Source organism: Anguilla rostrata, chromosome 16, assembly GCF_018555375.3.
Source record: "Anguilla rostrata isolate EN2019 chromosome 16, ASM1855537v3, whole genome shotgun sequence".
Lineage (NCBI taxonomy): Eukaryota > Metazoa > Chordata > Actinopteri > Anguilliformes > Anguillidae > Anguilla > Anguilla rostrata.
Genome location: NC_057948.1, coordinates 34331035 through 34345933, shown reverse-complemented (window position 1 = coordinate 34345933; position 14899 = coordinate 34331035). Strand labels below are relative to the sequence as shown.

The window sequence follows — 14899 nt, the reverse complement described above, 5'->3', positions numbered from 1 at the left end:
ACAGCACATATAGTTACAGGTTTGAGAGAAACCACACCATTTGGTTTTAACACATTTCCGTAAGATGGTTTATTTACACAAGTCAATTTTGGCACTGTAAGTTTCACTGACTTGATAAGCGGTGATGTAGTTTATACAGTCTATGTACAGAGCACATGAACGCTGCAGCAACACATTTCAGGCTTATCTGAGGAAACCTGCAGACGCACAACATTTTTACACTCGCGTAAAACCAGCCAGAAAGAAAACGCTTATGCGCAAACAAAAAAAGGAGATCGTATTTTAAATTAAGACAACGAGTGAGAGTCCCATTTTCAAAGCACCGTTTGACTGTTAAGAAGAGATTTGAGTAAAGTGGTCTACGGCGCAGTAATAAAAAATTTGTTTTAAGACTCCGTCTCAAACATTTTCTTCCGGCCGCCCATCCCAGCCTTGTCCTCCAGTTTCTTACGCCAGTCGCCAACGTCGCGTAGCTCCTTGTCCTAAAAGGAGAGCGTCGTTGTAAGCAGCAGACAAGACAAGAAAGTCAAACTCGTATTTCTTCAGTTTACAACAAAAAGGTCAACAATGGGATGTCCACAGAGGATATGAAAATGATTGGTCGGAATAAAATAAATATTTTCTTGGCTTGAAAAAAAAAAAGACAGATTATGTGAAAGAAGTAAGAAGATGCAGTAAACCTAGGCAGGTGAGTCTTAAAATCTCACGTGTTCTGTTGGTAAATTATATTTCCCACAACATGCTATGATGTCACTGCCACAGTGACATCATGGCATGCCGTGCCATTTTGTATCGCAGTGCTGCACAGTCACCAGCAGAGGGCACCCACCTCCTCCTTGACCTCCTTCTTCACTTGCTTCAGGTTGGCTCTCAGGTCCATGGTGACCTTGTGCTTGGAGCCCAGCAGGGCCTGGAGCATGGCGTCCGCAGACATGCGCACCTTCTTCAGGGGGGGCCTTTTAAACTTGCCCTTCAGGTCAATGATTTTAAAGTTCAGCTCTGCCACCTTTGGAGAAAGAAGAACAGGACAACAGGGTGTCAATGGGGGGGGGAGAAGGGGTGGGGTAGGAGACAGAAAACCCTCAGTTCATGTGTACTTTGCATCTTCTCCGGTTCTCAGCTACAGGTTGGTAACAGAACCTTCTAGCAGCGCTGTAAAGTCAACCAACTACAAGTCCAAGTTGAGTCTCAAGTTTCCAGATCCCAAGTCCAAGTTCAGTCCCAAGTCTCAAGCACTGAAGGCCAAGCCCATGAACAATCCAAGTCACCAAACCCAACCAGTACAAGTCCCATTCCAAGTTCTCTCTACGCTTCTCATATTAATGTCCCGAAGCTACCAACAGAAAAAGCACCACATTTTACAGCTATTACAAAATTGACAAAAATCCCTCTTTTATTTATTGAGGCAGTTTGAACAGCCTCATATGGATCTATGGACTATGGATCGGTCTCTGTCAGTTTGCTCATTCACTGGTCACACTCCAGTATTCTGTGTCTACAAGAGCTACAAGGAGTATTACTAGACCGCCACCCAATACTAAACTATAGTACAGAATGTTTGCCGTCTCAGTTTTGCACCCAGTCAATGCCCTTATTCTTTAGAAGAATCATCAAACTTGGAAGTTCTGGCTTTGATGACAGACAGATGGAACTTTGTATGCCTTCAAGAACACATGGCTGAGGATCCAGTATCTGGGGTCAGAGGTCAGTGTTGCCCACCCAGGTCAAAAAGGATCTTGGGTAATGTAGGCAACCATGACCCCCCCCCCCGATCCAGGAAGACGACTATCCTGCCAGAGAGAACTGGAAGGAATGCAAGCAGCTGACAGATGGGAAATACTCCACCTCTCTGACGACCAAGTTGACCTTGCACTCAAGGTCGTAGCGCTCTTCATCCACCACATCGACTTTCTCGTGGAGCTCCCTGCAGAGTTCCTGAAAAGAGAGAGATTCATAACTGGAAAAACCCCTTATAAACACTATACTACAGTTCATAATTTTGCATTTTGAGCATGGCACCCTTTTACAGGGCAACTGACACATTTACAAAACTGATTATGATGTCTTATACTGAATAATCTGTTGATGAAAGTCCCTTCCAAAAAAAATACAAATAAAATAAAACGTATGTACATACTGGAATGTTCTTTCCCAGTACTATACACTATGCATATAATAAAAGCAGACAAACTCTCTAGATTTAGAAAACAAAGTATACTTGCAGAAACTAAATCACCCCACTTCAGCCAAATGTCAGCCAAATATCAAGACACTGCAGCACTTGACAATATATGTGCAAGTATACACATTTTTGACACTTTTAGTTAAAAATAAATATAAAGGAGAGAGAAATGAGAAACACCTTCATTGGTCCATCTGTTACCTTTAATTATTCTACAGTCACAGGAAATGATTTGATTGGTTCATGTTACCTTTAATTCTTCTATAGTCCCAGGAAATGATTTGATTGGTTCATCGGTTACCTGTAATTCCTCCAAAGATGTGGGGAGGACCAGGGGAGGGCAATTTTCTTCCATGTATTTGGCTCTCATCTCAGCCTTCTCGACCACCTCTGCCGCCAGCAGGTCCATGGCTACCTGCAGCATCGCGCTCTGTGGGCCCGTGTATAAACGGTTAATGTTAAAAGACACCGGTTATCCTTTTCCAGAGAGCCTTTCAAACTCTTAGCAGTGAAGGCTTCAAAAGATATTTCATTCTAAAATTTGTGTTCATTCAAAATCTGTAAAAATTGAATTTTAGTATATATATATTTTTATATGCATTAACCCCTATTAGTATGACTAGGTGTTCCTCGTAGATGCTGAAAACATCACAATTCATGCAATTATGTTTTCTCCACATTAAACTTAAACTTAATCCTCCCATATAATACCAGGACACCACCACTTAGCTTCATTCCACAGCTAACATCCAAAATGGATTCCTACTGCCAACATCCAAAATGGACTCCTTCTACAGCTAACATCTGAAATGGATTACTCAATTCAGTGACTAAATATCCATTTGTGTTGGTGTGTACCACTTTTACACAGTAGGGTTTTTCACACTGAAAGTCATTTCAAGATTCAGATGCACGCTGAATTTTTAGAATGATTTCAGTTGGTTTTTAGAATGCACCATGCAAGTCTTTGGGTCTTATTGATTGTCTTACAAACCTGATTCGTATTTTACATCTGAAATGATCATACTGTTAATGGGGGTATGTTTCAATTGTATTATGCTTTTTTTTAATGGGTCATACTGTTTTAATTGAGGGAAGGGATTACTGATGTGACTGTATTATGTAAGTTTGTATGTACAGCATGTGCATATGTAAGCGGGTGTACGTGAGTCTGGATGTATATGGGTATGTGTGTATATGTACGTATATTTAAACATGTGTTTTCACGTGGACCCCAGGGAGAGAAGTCGTTGCCGTGGTAACTAATAACAGGGATCCAAATGAACAATAAACTGCTGCGGGTTCTCTGTCCGTAAGCTACAGCAGGCGTAGGACAGGCGGCAGGTGCGTTTACCTTCATGCTGTGTTTGCGGCTCGAAGACATCCTTTTGCTACAGAGAAAGGGACAAATCAGCATTTATATTATTATTATTATTATTATTATTTATAAAAAATGAAAGAGGCATGTAGGTGCATATTAGCCAGAACTGGGTCAAATGCGTATTTGTTTGGCAATCAAATATTTTTCTGTGCTCTGTTGATCTTGCCTGGTGTAATTGAGCCTGCCAATATGACCCGAAGGCGGGGTTTGCTCTTTTTTGAGAGTATTTCATTGGTTCCAATAAACCAGACAAGATCAGTAAAGCATAGGAAAGTATTTGAATCCAAAACAAATACGTATTTGACCCAGGTCTGATATTAGCAATACAAAATATGAGCAGTGAACTGACCTACTGAGTCTGCAGGGGTGCATAAATAAAACTATGGCTAAAAGGAGCTTCTAAAGCTGCACTTTGCTGTTTAAGTGCCCAGATAAACTTCTCTCAGTCATCCCTTCCAGCTAAAGAATCTGCACATACAATGCACTGAATTTCTTTTTTTCCCCCCCAATGGCTATGAAACAACTGTAATTATGCGTTCGATCACAGCTAACAATGAAACATTCAGGTCAGGCTGAAACCAGACCCCGAGTGTTGGAGTAGTCTATCCACTAAATATGGTAATCCACATCTTGGAATGAGTGACAACCATTTGCAATTTTTACACCGTAAAAATAAAAACAGAGCAAATACTTACTCAGCCATCTTTCCCGTTTATTTCACACACTGTAACGGAAAAAAGAGAGAGAGAATTCAGTAGATTTTAATGATGCAGTAATCAGGGATAATTTAACTTTTAAAAACACAAAATGATTCCACATCCCTATCCACAATAACACCACATACACTCATGCCCAGTCCACTACCACCATCGACAACACCACAGTTACATGGCAGACATGTCACTGTGGAGTTGGTATACCTGCAGGTGACATGGTGGAGACAAACTAGTAGCCCTACTCATAATGTATGAATACGTTAAAGAACTAAGCACAATCAGACTGTGAAGAAATGAAAACAATTTTAATTTACAGCGTGGAGAACTTGAAGACTCAAATTCAAAGAGCCAGTATTTAATTGAGCACTACAAGGGGACACAGCTCTCAATTAATTAACAGCATAAAGTTTTATAGCAAGCAACAGTGTGGTCCCTGATGACTAGTGTCACTGAGCATCACTGATGGCCACCCCATCTCGCTCTCTGAGGATATCTTAGCCATCGTCTTGGGCCCCTGCGAGCAGAATAATTTGAGGCGAGCGAAACACTTCTAAATTTGGTCAGGATGAGGAGCGCAAGAAATGTTCTGACAGTTGCTGCATTATAATAGGCCGGCCCCCGTGAGGTTGCTAAAGCCTGACTAAACCCCCCCCCCCCCCAAAGGTCTTGGAACGTTGTTAAAGTGGCCAAGACGTGACTCCACCGCTCAGGAATAGCCATGGCTCAGAGACGCGAGCGCTTAAAACAGTTACCATGACGCTGCCCCTCTGGGACTCCAGCGTCTAACGTCCGACATCTGCTCCTTTAAATAAAACTGAGCCTTCGCTCGTTAGGTTACGACTACAGATGTTCCATAACAAAAACACAAACCACTGCAGCCATGTAAAATTATGACTGGCCCATTCCTGTAAAGATCTTCACTGATTTTTGAGCTTGATTATTTCTTTTTCTTTTTTTTGGGGGGGGGGGGGGGGTTAACTCCTAATGACACGTCTCCCATAGCTAGGACCATAGACTAGGATTTCAACATTTCTGTTGAAGCTGGAAGGCCGTTGGGCTCAGCTGAACTCTGAAGAGAATCCACAAGCGTTCTGTGCATGTGAACTGAATTAATATTTTCTGCGGCATCAGCATGTTCTCCTGTCAGTTGGCTGAGAGGTCCAGACGTGGGGGGGGGGGGGGGGAGAGGCCAAACAAATGGGGAATAATCTGCTCTCAAATTACCCCAGAAATCCATTAACTGGGGTACCCCCCCCAGAGGAGCAGATAACACAGCTCATCCACAGCACCCAGCAGACAGTCGAAGTTGGACACTGGCTCTCAGACAGATTTCGGAGTGACAGCGTTCACATTCAAATGCTGGTGTTGACAGCAAGGAAAAAGCTTGGCGGTTAACTTTCTGATTTACAGCTCGCTTGCAGGCATTTGGTTTCAGCGCGTCCCAGCGGTTAGTACGTCAACCTTGGACTACAATATACAACCGATCTCCAGAATAAATACACATATTCTTTCAATGCGTCTTTTTGTCCCGTTTACAACACATTTCTCAGGGTTTTGCCAACGTCTAAATAAATCATAGGGACAACGTGAGCACAAAATTACTCTAACTTGGCACAGCCTTTTGGTTTATAATTACAAATAAGTGAAGGGACCATCATTTCACAATAACAAAAAATACATATTTGTTTCATAATATATTCATATTCATAATTATTCTGCATATTATGGCCAGTGATCTTTACTTATCAGGTTATTTCAGAGATTACAGTCAAAGGCAACACTACTGTAGATTTAAGACACGCAACTTATTTTATGTCAGTTTACTTTGATTTATTGATTATTTTGTATCTTTTAAAAGGCCCACAACCTGCAATTCAATTACAGTCAGTCTGGATTCCTAATAAATTTTTACTACACCCTTATTATTCTGGAAAGGACATTCTCTTTGACAGCAAATTACATGCACATACTGGGAGGAAATAAAATAATTAAAATAAAAATAGAGAACTAATTTTTACAGTACAGTCCCACTCAAATATTCACAAATAGAACAAATATGGCCAATGGCCTCAGTTCAGCACTAAACCTCATACAACACTTGATGAAGGCCACATTACCATCACAGTCTATATTATCATTATAAATACTATTAGCATTACAAATACTATCAGCATTACAACTGCTATGAGGTGCAATGAACTCTCCCAGTAAAACATCAGCAACGATGAAGTCTTACCAACACACTCAAAACCCCACAATGCAACAGAATCCTGTGCATTTTACAAACACACTTTTTTTTTTTTTTTAGAGGGCCAGTTGACCAAGGATTCTAGTGATGCTCCTCCCGTTACGGTCAGTTAGAGAGGCTGAGCAGATAGCGGCCAGAGCCGCGGAAAGCAACATTTCTCACCTTTAAGAGGAAGAGGAGGAGGAGGAGGAGGAGGAGGAGAGCGACAGGATCGATGCAGGGGAAGGGCAGACACTGCCGATTCGACAGCGGCGCTAACGCTAAGGAGGTATTTATTGCATTCGGCCCGACGCGGCCGCAAATCCCCACCGCCTCTATATGGCAGAGGATTACCGCCCGGACCAACTGCGCACCAAGGTCATGAAATACGGTACCGTCCTTCTCGCCCATTATAAATAACGCGTCCTTCAAGATCGGCATTCTTATTATCTACTCAGGCATTTACTTATTCATTCAGCGGCCAAGATGTCCGCCTCCTCCTTTGAAATGCGCTTGCTGGCAGACCACGTGACGCGGCTCGCAGTCAACAGCCTGCAATCTGAACAGCAGCTGACTCTCGATCTGTATGCGAATCCAGAGGTGCGGCCGGGTTGGGGGGGGGGGGGGGGGGGTTTGATCCCCCGCCAGGGTACTTTCAACACTGTGATCCCATCTCTATCTGTGACCCTCTCTGCACTGTGATCCCATCTCTATCTGTGACCCTCTCTGCACTGTGATCCCATCTCTATCTGTGACCCTCTCTGCACTGTGATCCCATCTCTATCTGTGACCCTCTCTGCACTGTGATCCCATCTCTATCTGTGACCCTCTCTGCACTGTGATCCCATCTCTATCTGTGACCCTCTCTGTACTGTGATCCCATCTCTATCTGTGACCCTCTCTGTACTGTGATCCCATCTCTATCTGTGACCCTCTCTGCACTGTGATCCCATCTCTATCTGTAACCCTCTCTGTACTGTGATCCCATCTCTATCTGCAACCCTCTCTGTACTGTGATCCCATCTCTATCTGTAACCCTCTCTGTGCTGTGATCCCATCTCTATCTGTAACCCTCTCTGTACTGTGATCCCATCTCTATCTGTAACCCTCTCTGTACTGTGATCCCATCTCTACCTGTAGTCCTCTCTGTACTGTTATCCCATCTCTACCTGTAACCCTCTCTGTACTTTGATTCTACCTCTACCTGTAGTCCTCTCTACTTTCCCCCCCATCTCAATAAAGTAAATGGACTGCAAGTAAATACATAAGGAGGAGGATGGGCATCTATTCTCAGTCTAAAAATGCTTTTGCTTCAAGGGCCTTGCTTAGATATGATAATCGAGCAGTACTGAGTTTTGCCAGCTAATTTGCAGTGTTTGATAAAATGATTTTGTTGCACTGCTTCAAACTGTTTTCTTCACCCCCAAATGATTTCTCTCGGTAATACGCAAGCACTCACTGCAGTTTCTGAAAGGTGGTGAACAGCAACGGTCTCCGGGTCCAGAGAGGAGACATTTCACTTCCTCATCTCATCGCAGAGGGAAATAATTCTGTTTAAAAAAATAAATAAATAAAAATTTTTTTTTACACTTACAAACATTCAGATAAAATGATGATAAAATGACAAAGCTTTTATGTCAAAGTTAAAACTTATACATGGAGTAATTAACTCCCCATGGACTAGTTCTCAGCACAACTTTGTTCATTTCTAGGAATCTGTGCTCACACTGACAGTTCCTTGAATTCAGAGAATTCAATCGTTTCAGAAAAGTGCTGGAAAATGGAAATGTGCTCAAAATACGAATATTTCAAAAGGCTGTAAGGCATGTCCTGTCAAATGCCGCAGTTGTATGTTTTTAGGACCTATCGCTAATAAAATAATTGTCCAAAATAATTCAAATTTAAGATAGTTAAATAAACCCAGATCACACTGACTTGGCTTGTACATGCATTAACGTTTGCAAAACATTTAATCCTCAGCAGTACTGTTGGGGATATGCCCGAAGAGTGCATTGCCCGTGTGCGAGCCAATCCACTGCATTCAAGAATTTAACAGAATTTTCTTCAGCTGTACTAAAGTAGCATCCATTGTTAAAGATGTGACTTACTTCAGACGCAGAGAGTCGGGAGACTTTGCCTTCTTGATGAAGGAGCACTTTCGGACTCTGCATCCCTGTCCTTTCACCCCAGGTTTTCATGGAGACCCCCAAGGCAGGCATCACCGTCTTCAGGAAGAGCATTATGGGTAACCTGTAAACAGAACCTACCACCTCTTCTGTGTGTCCCAGGAACCACCCTGCCTTTTTCTCTGTATAAAAATACCCTCAAAAAAGACTTCTAATCTGAAAAACTCATTTGAAGCTCACGTTAAGGGACTTCCTTAAATGAAAAATTCAGAATGTCAAAACCTGCAGAATAACTATATGCAACACATACAACATGCAATGTAGGTGCAACACACAGACTGATATGCATATAATTAAATATATACACAGACTGAGATATGCATACAAGCATAGATATCCATGCATAAACTGATAGGTAAGCAGAAACAGTTTAAAAAACACAACACGGTACCTTAAACTGTTGTAGGAAGGGAGGTAAGATGGGGAGAGACCATTAGCTAAAGATCTTACACTACAACATGACCTGAGGCCTTCAGGTTTTTCATTTGGAATTTATTTCATTTACTCAAGTAGGTAAAATGAGAACATGGTTCTCTTTTGCAGTGATGACCTGGGGGATCGAAGTGGGAGGGGAATGCACAGGATAATTCATCCAATCAGACAACAGGATGTGATTAGGTTGGCACTGGGCAGCCAATCAGATAGCAGTGGGTGATTAAACGGGCAATGGGCAGCCAATCAGATAACATGGGGTGATTAGGTGGGCACTGGGCAGCCAATCACATAGCAGTGGGTGATTAAACGGGCAATGGGCAGCCAATCAGATAACATGGGGTGATTAGGTGGGCACTGGGCAGCCAATCAGATAACAGGTGGCACGTGGCAGATATAGAGAGCCAGTTTACCCCTTTGCTTTCAAAAAGAGCTGTGGGATCTTTAATGACCAGGGTGAGTCAGGACCCCAGATTAAACGTCACATCCAAAGGGCAGCGTCTTGCACAGTATAATATTTCCATTTGGTTTCTATTATAAATAAATAAATCAATAAAACATAAGTATCCTTCAAATCATTTATTTACACATGCTGCAAATTACATGAAATATACTTCTCAGCAAAATATATTTCCCCACTTGAGTGAAACCATTTTTAAAGCGGCAGGCAAATGCAACAGGTTTCAAATCAAAGGTTGAAAAAATGGGCAGAGGCGGGAAAAGGTGAAAAACCTAAAATGGCTACAGATACTAAACCAACCTCTGCCTGTCCCAACCTCAACACACCAAACAACCGAGCATCGCCAATCTGTGTAAATAACCCAGGAGAATGTTCGTTAAGACTAAAAAGGCCCAAAATCGGACAAAAGCGCGAATCGACCAAACCGAGCGCAACTCAGGAAAGCGCCAAGCAGCCAAGGTAGCAGAAGCCACTACTGAGCCGCCTCTGTCTCGAACATCTTCTTCCTGCCGTCCATGCCGGCCTTGTCCTCCACGTTCTTGCGCCAGTCGCCAACGTCGCGCATTTCCTTGTCCTGCAAGCAGACGGTGAACAGATGGCAAGAAGGAACTGTAAGTACAAAGTTTCCAGAACGAACTAAAAAAAAAAAAACTGTTTGAAATCACACAAATCGTGGCTAATATTGTAAACTACGGACATTTCATGTATAATAGGTGTTTTACAGCTGTTCTGTGATATGTGAAAATCAAGTAACCTGTGTTAAGCAGAAATTTCCTGCATTAAGACAAATTTCACGAACATTGGTTGGGAATTAAGAAAATTATAGTAGATTTTAATCTGAAGTTCTAAAGACATGTCCATTTGCTTAGACATGGACCTTCCCTGCACCAATAAGGCGGCCCTGCGGGCGTATCGTGGCAACATACAACAGCAGCCAATGAGACATCTCGGTTTTCATAACCATGTGCGATTCTGCGTCGCAGTACTCCCCAGTCACCAGCAGAAGGCACCCACCTCCTCCTTGACCTCCTTCTTCACTTGCTTCAGGTTGGCTCTCAGGTCCATGTTGACCTTGTGCTTGGAGCCCAGCAGGGCCTTGAGCATGGCGTCGGCAGACATGCGCACCCTCCTCAGGGCCGGCTTCTTGAACTTGCCCTTCAGGTCGATCACTTTAAACTTCATGTCCTCGATCTGGCCGGCAGGAAGAAGAGGAGGGACACGGGAACATCACTGACCTAGCCCAGGAGGTGAGGAATCCTAAAAAAACTGCTCCCGTGAGCCTAACAGAAGACAAACAGGAAGTTAAGGAACCCGGGACGGTCCCTACCTCTTTGGCACACTTGTTCATTTTCGTTTCCAGGTCGTATCGCTCCTCATCGATCGTATCGATCTGGTGGTGGAGTTTCTTGCAGTATTCCTGAAGAGGAAGGTTTTTGGGGGGAACACGGGTGTTTGTTAGACACATGGTCAGGTGATGGTACACAGGACTGGGTCTTTATTTTCACTGGTGTGTGTGAAATTACGCTGCCCACAGGACGTCCTGGAGCCCAGAGGAATGAAAACGAAGCACCTAATAAAATGAGTGGATGGTTCCCTCCCTCCTTTATCTACTTTTTTAAATGCACCACTCCTTTATTACTTAACATCATTACTTGATGTTATTCTTCTTTGGTTGATACGTCTGTGATAAATGCTTCGTAAGTCAATTTCCCTAAAGTTCAAGTTTGTTTGCTGCTTTAAAAATGTTGATCCTGCAAAAAATTAATTAAAAAAAATAAAAATAAAAAAATAATAATAATAAATAAATAAATAAATAAATAAATAAATAAATTTGAATGGAGCGACTGCGTACCTGTAATTCCTGTGTGCTGTGAGGCAGAGAGAGCGGGGGACAGTTCTCCGCCATGTACCTCACCCTCTCCTCCTCCTGCTCCCTCTCCTCCACCTCCAACAGACCCTTCGCAATCGAGAGCATCAAGCTCTGGGGGAACAGGGCGAAAACGTTTGAGTGAACCATCATCATCATCATCATAACCTTAATCAAGGCTAATGTAATAAAGAGAACATTGGCATGGCTGCACTACATTCCAAATCATTTCAGCCCAGCCATTCCAGGGAAAGCCCCTTTTGTTTTTTGTCTTTGCGCACTAATAGTTGCTCAGACACGTCCTCCTGCAGATTTGGATTCTACTACTGGGACAGATTTGCAGTGTTGACATCATGAATAAGCTCTCCCGCACGTCTTTACCTTCAGATTGTGCTTACGACTCGTTGACATCTTCTTCCTGTTTGGGTCACAGATAGACAGGCGATTTCATTGGGTTATCACAGTTAAATAGGTTTGTTTTAAGTCACATACTGTCCAAAAGCTGAAATACTGAAATTATCCTCATCTGTGCATATTCTAGATGATGCATTGTTTACCAAGGTAACATTATAGATTTTTTTTTTTTTTAAAGGGCAACCCTTTTCATCGTCTCATACACCTGGGATATCTACAAAAACAAAGCTCTGCACGTGTGTCATAAATCTCATATTGTTTTTTCGCAGGAACACTTCTAATAAGAAAAGTAAGAACAATTTAAGAAAACTTTTGTGAATGAGGCCCAGTTACTTTTAGACATAAATAGGTACACAAGAGGTTGGAAATGTTATTCTCTAAATGTTAGTCTTTTGGATAAATGCTGCATTAATTCACACCAATAAGGGAACACATAACAAAATGCCCCCCAGCCTAATTACTAGCCAGTATTGTAGCAATAGCAGTTACTACATCGACAGCGAACAATGCAAGCAGCGTACTTACTCCGACATCTTGGCAGTCCGTTTGTTTCACACCCTGAGGAGAGAGACGAACAGTGCGCATTTACTTCACTTCTGCAATAAACCTTTCAGCTCCATTTATAAAAGAAGCTGCCATGCACTAAGACCGATATTTAGCGCTGGCGAAACAGGGCCCCCGATTGGCTATCTACAAAACATTCCATTTTGCAATCGGGAATTCTCACATTTACGGGCTGTCATTAGCGGAGTCCACATGGAAATGCACTTGAGACTAATTGTACCGTAGAGGGGAAATATTATCCACAGCTCGGGCAATTTAGCTAAAGCGCCAAGGCGTCGTGTCTAAATTTGGTCAGGATGCTCTGTGCCAGTTGCCAGTCGGGTATCACAGTTATGATAGGCTTGCCTCCCGGGAGATTGGCAAAAAAAAAAAAAAAAAAAAAAAAACGGATGCCGCAAAGGACAGTGCCCAGCCCACTTTCTTGAACTTTCTTGAGCTGTCCAAGACCACGCCACATCTCTGGAACAACTTGCGCGTCACTTTCCCAAAACTAAATCTGCGCGTGAGCATAGACTTCCTGCTTTCTCTAGATTCACACTCACATTGCATACTTTTTGCGATACAGCCACATACTCAATAAAACTGAATTGAGCTGAAGCCAAAAGGAAATGACTAATGAAGGGAATCCCAGAAACCACCTGAATAAATGTTAAGCAAATGTAGAACTGAGCAGAAGCAGATAAAACCTCCAGATCTTAGCGATGAAGCCCGTAAATCACTCCAGTTATCAAAGATAAACATCATTAGTTCCATCACCACGTAATGAAATATTGGGTTTCATCCATATCCCCTTTGGGATTAACGCTCCCTTGAGGTTACTGCTCTGCTGCTTCCAGCCAGCCGGGAATATCAGTCTCTACCCAAAACATCAGTCACAGAATAAGCCGTAATGATTAATGAAACAACGCAAATGAAGGCTTTCATGACCACACAGCGCTTTACAGAGAAAGAGAGGAGCAGACAACCTCATCACAGGTTTAATAACAGGAAACGTTTCCACGGCCTAAAATATGATGTTAAATTAACTGAGTGGTAGATTTAATTAGGGTCTCTTTTAAAACAAAACCTCAAAATAAAAAAACAGCCTCTTGTTGACAGTGGCGTTAACACGGGGTAACCTGCACTGATCACTTCTCGACCCGAAAATACCAGCGGCATACATGCCTGCACAAAACCCCCTTCCCACCCAGCCTCTCTCCTCCTGCCTCCTGCCTCCTGCCTCCTGCCTCCTGCCTCCTGCCTCCTGCCTCCTGCCTCCTGCCTCCTGCCTCCCCCCCCCAACCCCACAACAAGTTCAGGAGATTTCAGGTGAGCTCTCAGCTTGAAAATAACATTAATAACCATTACATGTAACTCAAAGATGAACACAGGCACATTGCTTTTGAGACAAGGAAATCCATCCAAGTCATGCCATACCATCATAATGTAAATTACACTAAGACACCTCGATCATGTAAAGTAACTACAGACCCACAAGCACAAGATATACGTTCCTCATTTACATCACATGCATACTTTCAACTGTTGCCTTAATTTAACTAGCATTAGATTTTTCAAATCGAACCTTCATTTACATTCAAATGTTAATATTTACATTTTATTAACCAGCAATATTATAGCACAAATAATTGAAATCATCAGACTGGTCATGACAGATATAACACTTCAGACATGATCTGTGGATCAGACCCTCTAGCTTCCTTGTCCCTTAAAACAGTGACTCCACACGTTGCTTATCTTCAGCACCAGAAACTCAGTTGGTCACAATGCCAGCCACACACATGCATCAGTTTAACCATGGTGACAGGCCCCCTTTTCCAGGTGTGTTAAACCATAAAATCCCCCCCCCCCCAGCGAGGCAGAAACAGAGCAGACAGTGGGGCTACAGAAAGAGGGAGCAGCTACACAGAGAGCAGTGAAAGAGAGAGCAGAGCTACAGAGAGAGCAGCTAGAGAGAGAACAGGTAAAGAGAGAGCAGCTAGAGAGAGCAGCAGCAGAGAGAGCAGCTGAAGAGCAGCTACAGAGAGAGCAGTGACAGAGAGAACAGAGCTACAGAGAGAACAGCTAGAGAGAGAGAGATAGCAGCCACAAAGAGAGAGCAGCCACAAAGAGAATAGCTACAGAAAGCGGGGTTACAGAGCTACAGGGAGAGCAGTGAGAGAGAGAGCAGCAACCGAGAGAGCAGTGACAGAAAACAGCTACGGAGCTCCGGGGAGTGCATCGTATCTCACCTGTAAGAGAAGCTGTGGATCAGGGGACTGAGGGCTGGGGCGGGCTGGCTGGTCAGTGAGTCCACAGGATTGTTTGGTTTATATTGCGGTCTCAGAGGAACGTGGAAGTGCAGTAATGCTGTTTATGGGAGTGGGCTCTTCTCCAGGCCAATGGACTGGGGGAACACCCGAAACCCTATCTACAGCCCCCTGCCCCCTGCCCCCTCCCCAAATCACCCCCCCCATCCCAGCTCATTCCA

The 14899-nt window shown here is 43.1% G+C and overlaps 2 protein-coding genes across 3 annotated transcripts; both read right to left on the bottom strand.

The window, feature by feature from the left end:
- Positions 1-39: 39 nt before the first annotated feature.
- On the bottom strand, positions 40-6875 carry LOC135242381 (troponin I, fast skeletal muscle-like). Its single transcript, XM_064313421.1, has 7 exons — positions 6690-6875; positions 4259-4287; positions 3537-3573; positions 2484-2612; positions 1846-1935; positions 830-1006; positions 40-482 (listed from the first exon to the last, which is right to left on the bottom strand). Exons 2-7 carry the CDS (start codon positions 4264-4266, stop codon positions 387-389), a joined length of 537 nt encoding a protein of 178 aa, XP_064169491.1. The 5' UTR covers positions 4267-4287; positions 6690-6875; the 3' UTR covers positions 40-386.
- Positions 6876-9688: 2813 nt separating this feature from the next.
- LOC135242380 (troponin I, fast skeletal muscle-like) lies at positions 9689-14784 on the bottom strand. 2 transcript variants are annotated; one of them, XM_064313420.1, is made up of 7 exons: positions 14661-14784; positions 12391-12423; positions 11833-11869; positions 11437-11565; positions 10912-11001; positions 10599-10775; positions 9689-10152 (listed from the first exon to the last, which is right to left on the bottom strand). In XM_064313420.1, exons 2-7 carry the CDS (start codon positions 12396-12398, stop codon positions 10057-10059), a joined length of 537 nt encoding a protein of 178 aa, XP_064169490.1. In that variant the 5' UTR covers positions 12399-12423; positions 14661-14784; the 3' UTR covers positions 9689-10056. The 2 variants fall into 2 exon arrangements, with proteins under 2 accessions (XP_064169490.1, XP_064169489.1); XM_064313419.1 differs by having other exon boundaries at positions 9689-10158; positions 14661-14781.
- Between the last annotated feature and the right edge of the window lie 115 nt (positions 14785-14899).

Coding starts and splice junctions, on each gene's coding strand:
- LOC135242381 (XM_064313421.1), bottom strand. Junction 2,613..3,536: donor GCCGCAAACACAGCATGAAG/GTAAACGCACCT, acceptor ACGGGCCCACAG/AGCGCGATGCTGCAGGTAGC. Junction 1,936..2,483: donor CATCTTTGGAGGAATTACAG/GTAACCGATGAA, acceptor CTCTCTTTTCAG/GAACTCTGCAGGGAGCTCCA.
- LOC135242380 (XM_064313419.1), bottom strand. Junction 11,002..11,436: donor ACAGCACACAGGAATTACAG/GTACGCAGTCGC, acceptor CTTCCTCTTCAG/GAATACTGCAAGAAACTCCA. Junction 10,159..10,598: donor AGAAGGAGGTCAAGGAGGAG/GTGGGTGCCTTC, acceptor GTCTGCTTGCAG/GACAAGGAAATGCGCGACGT.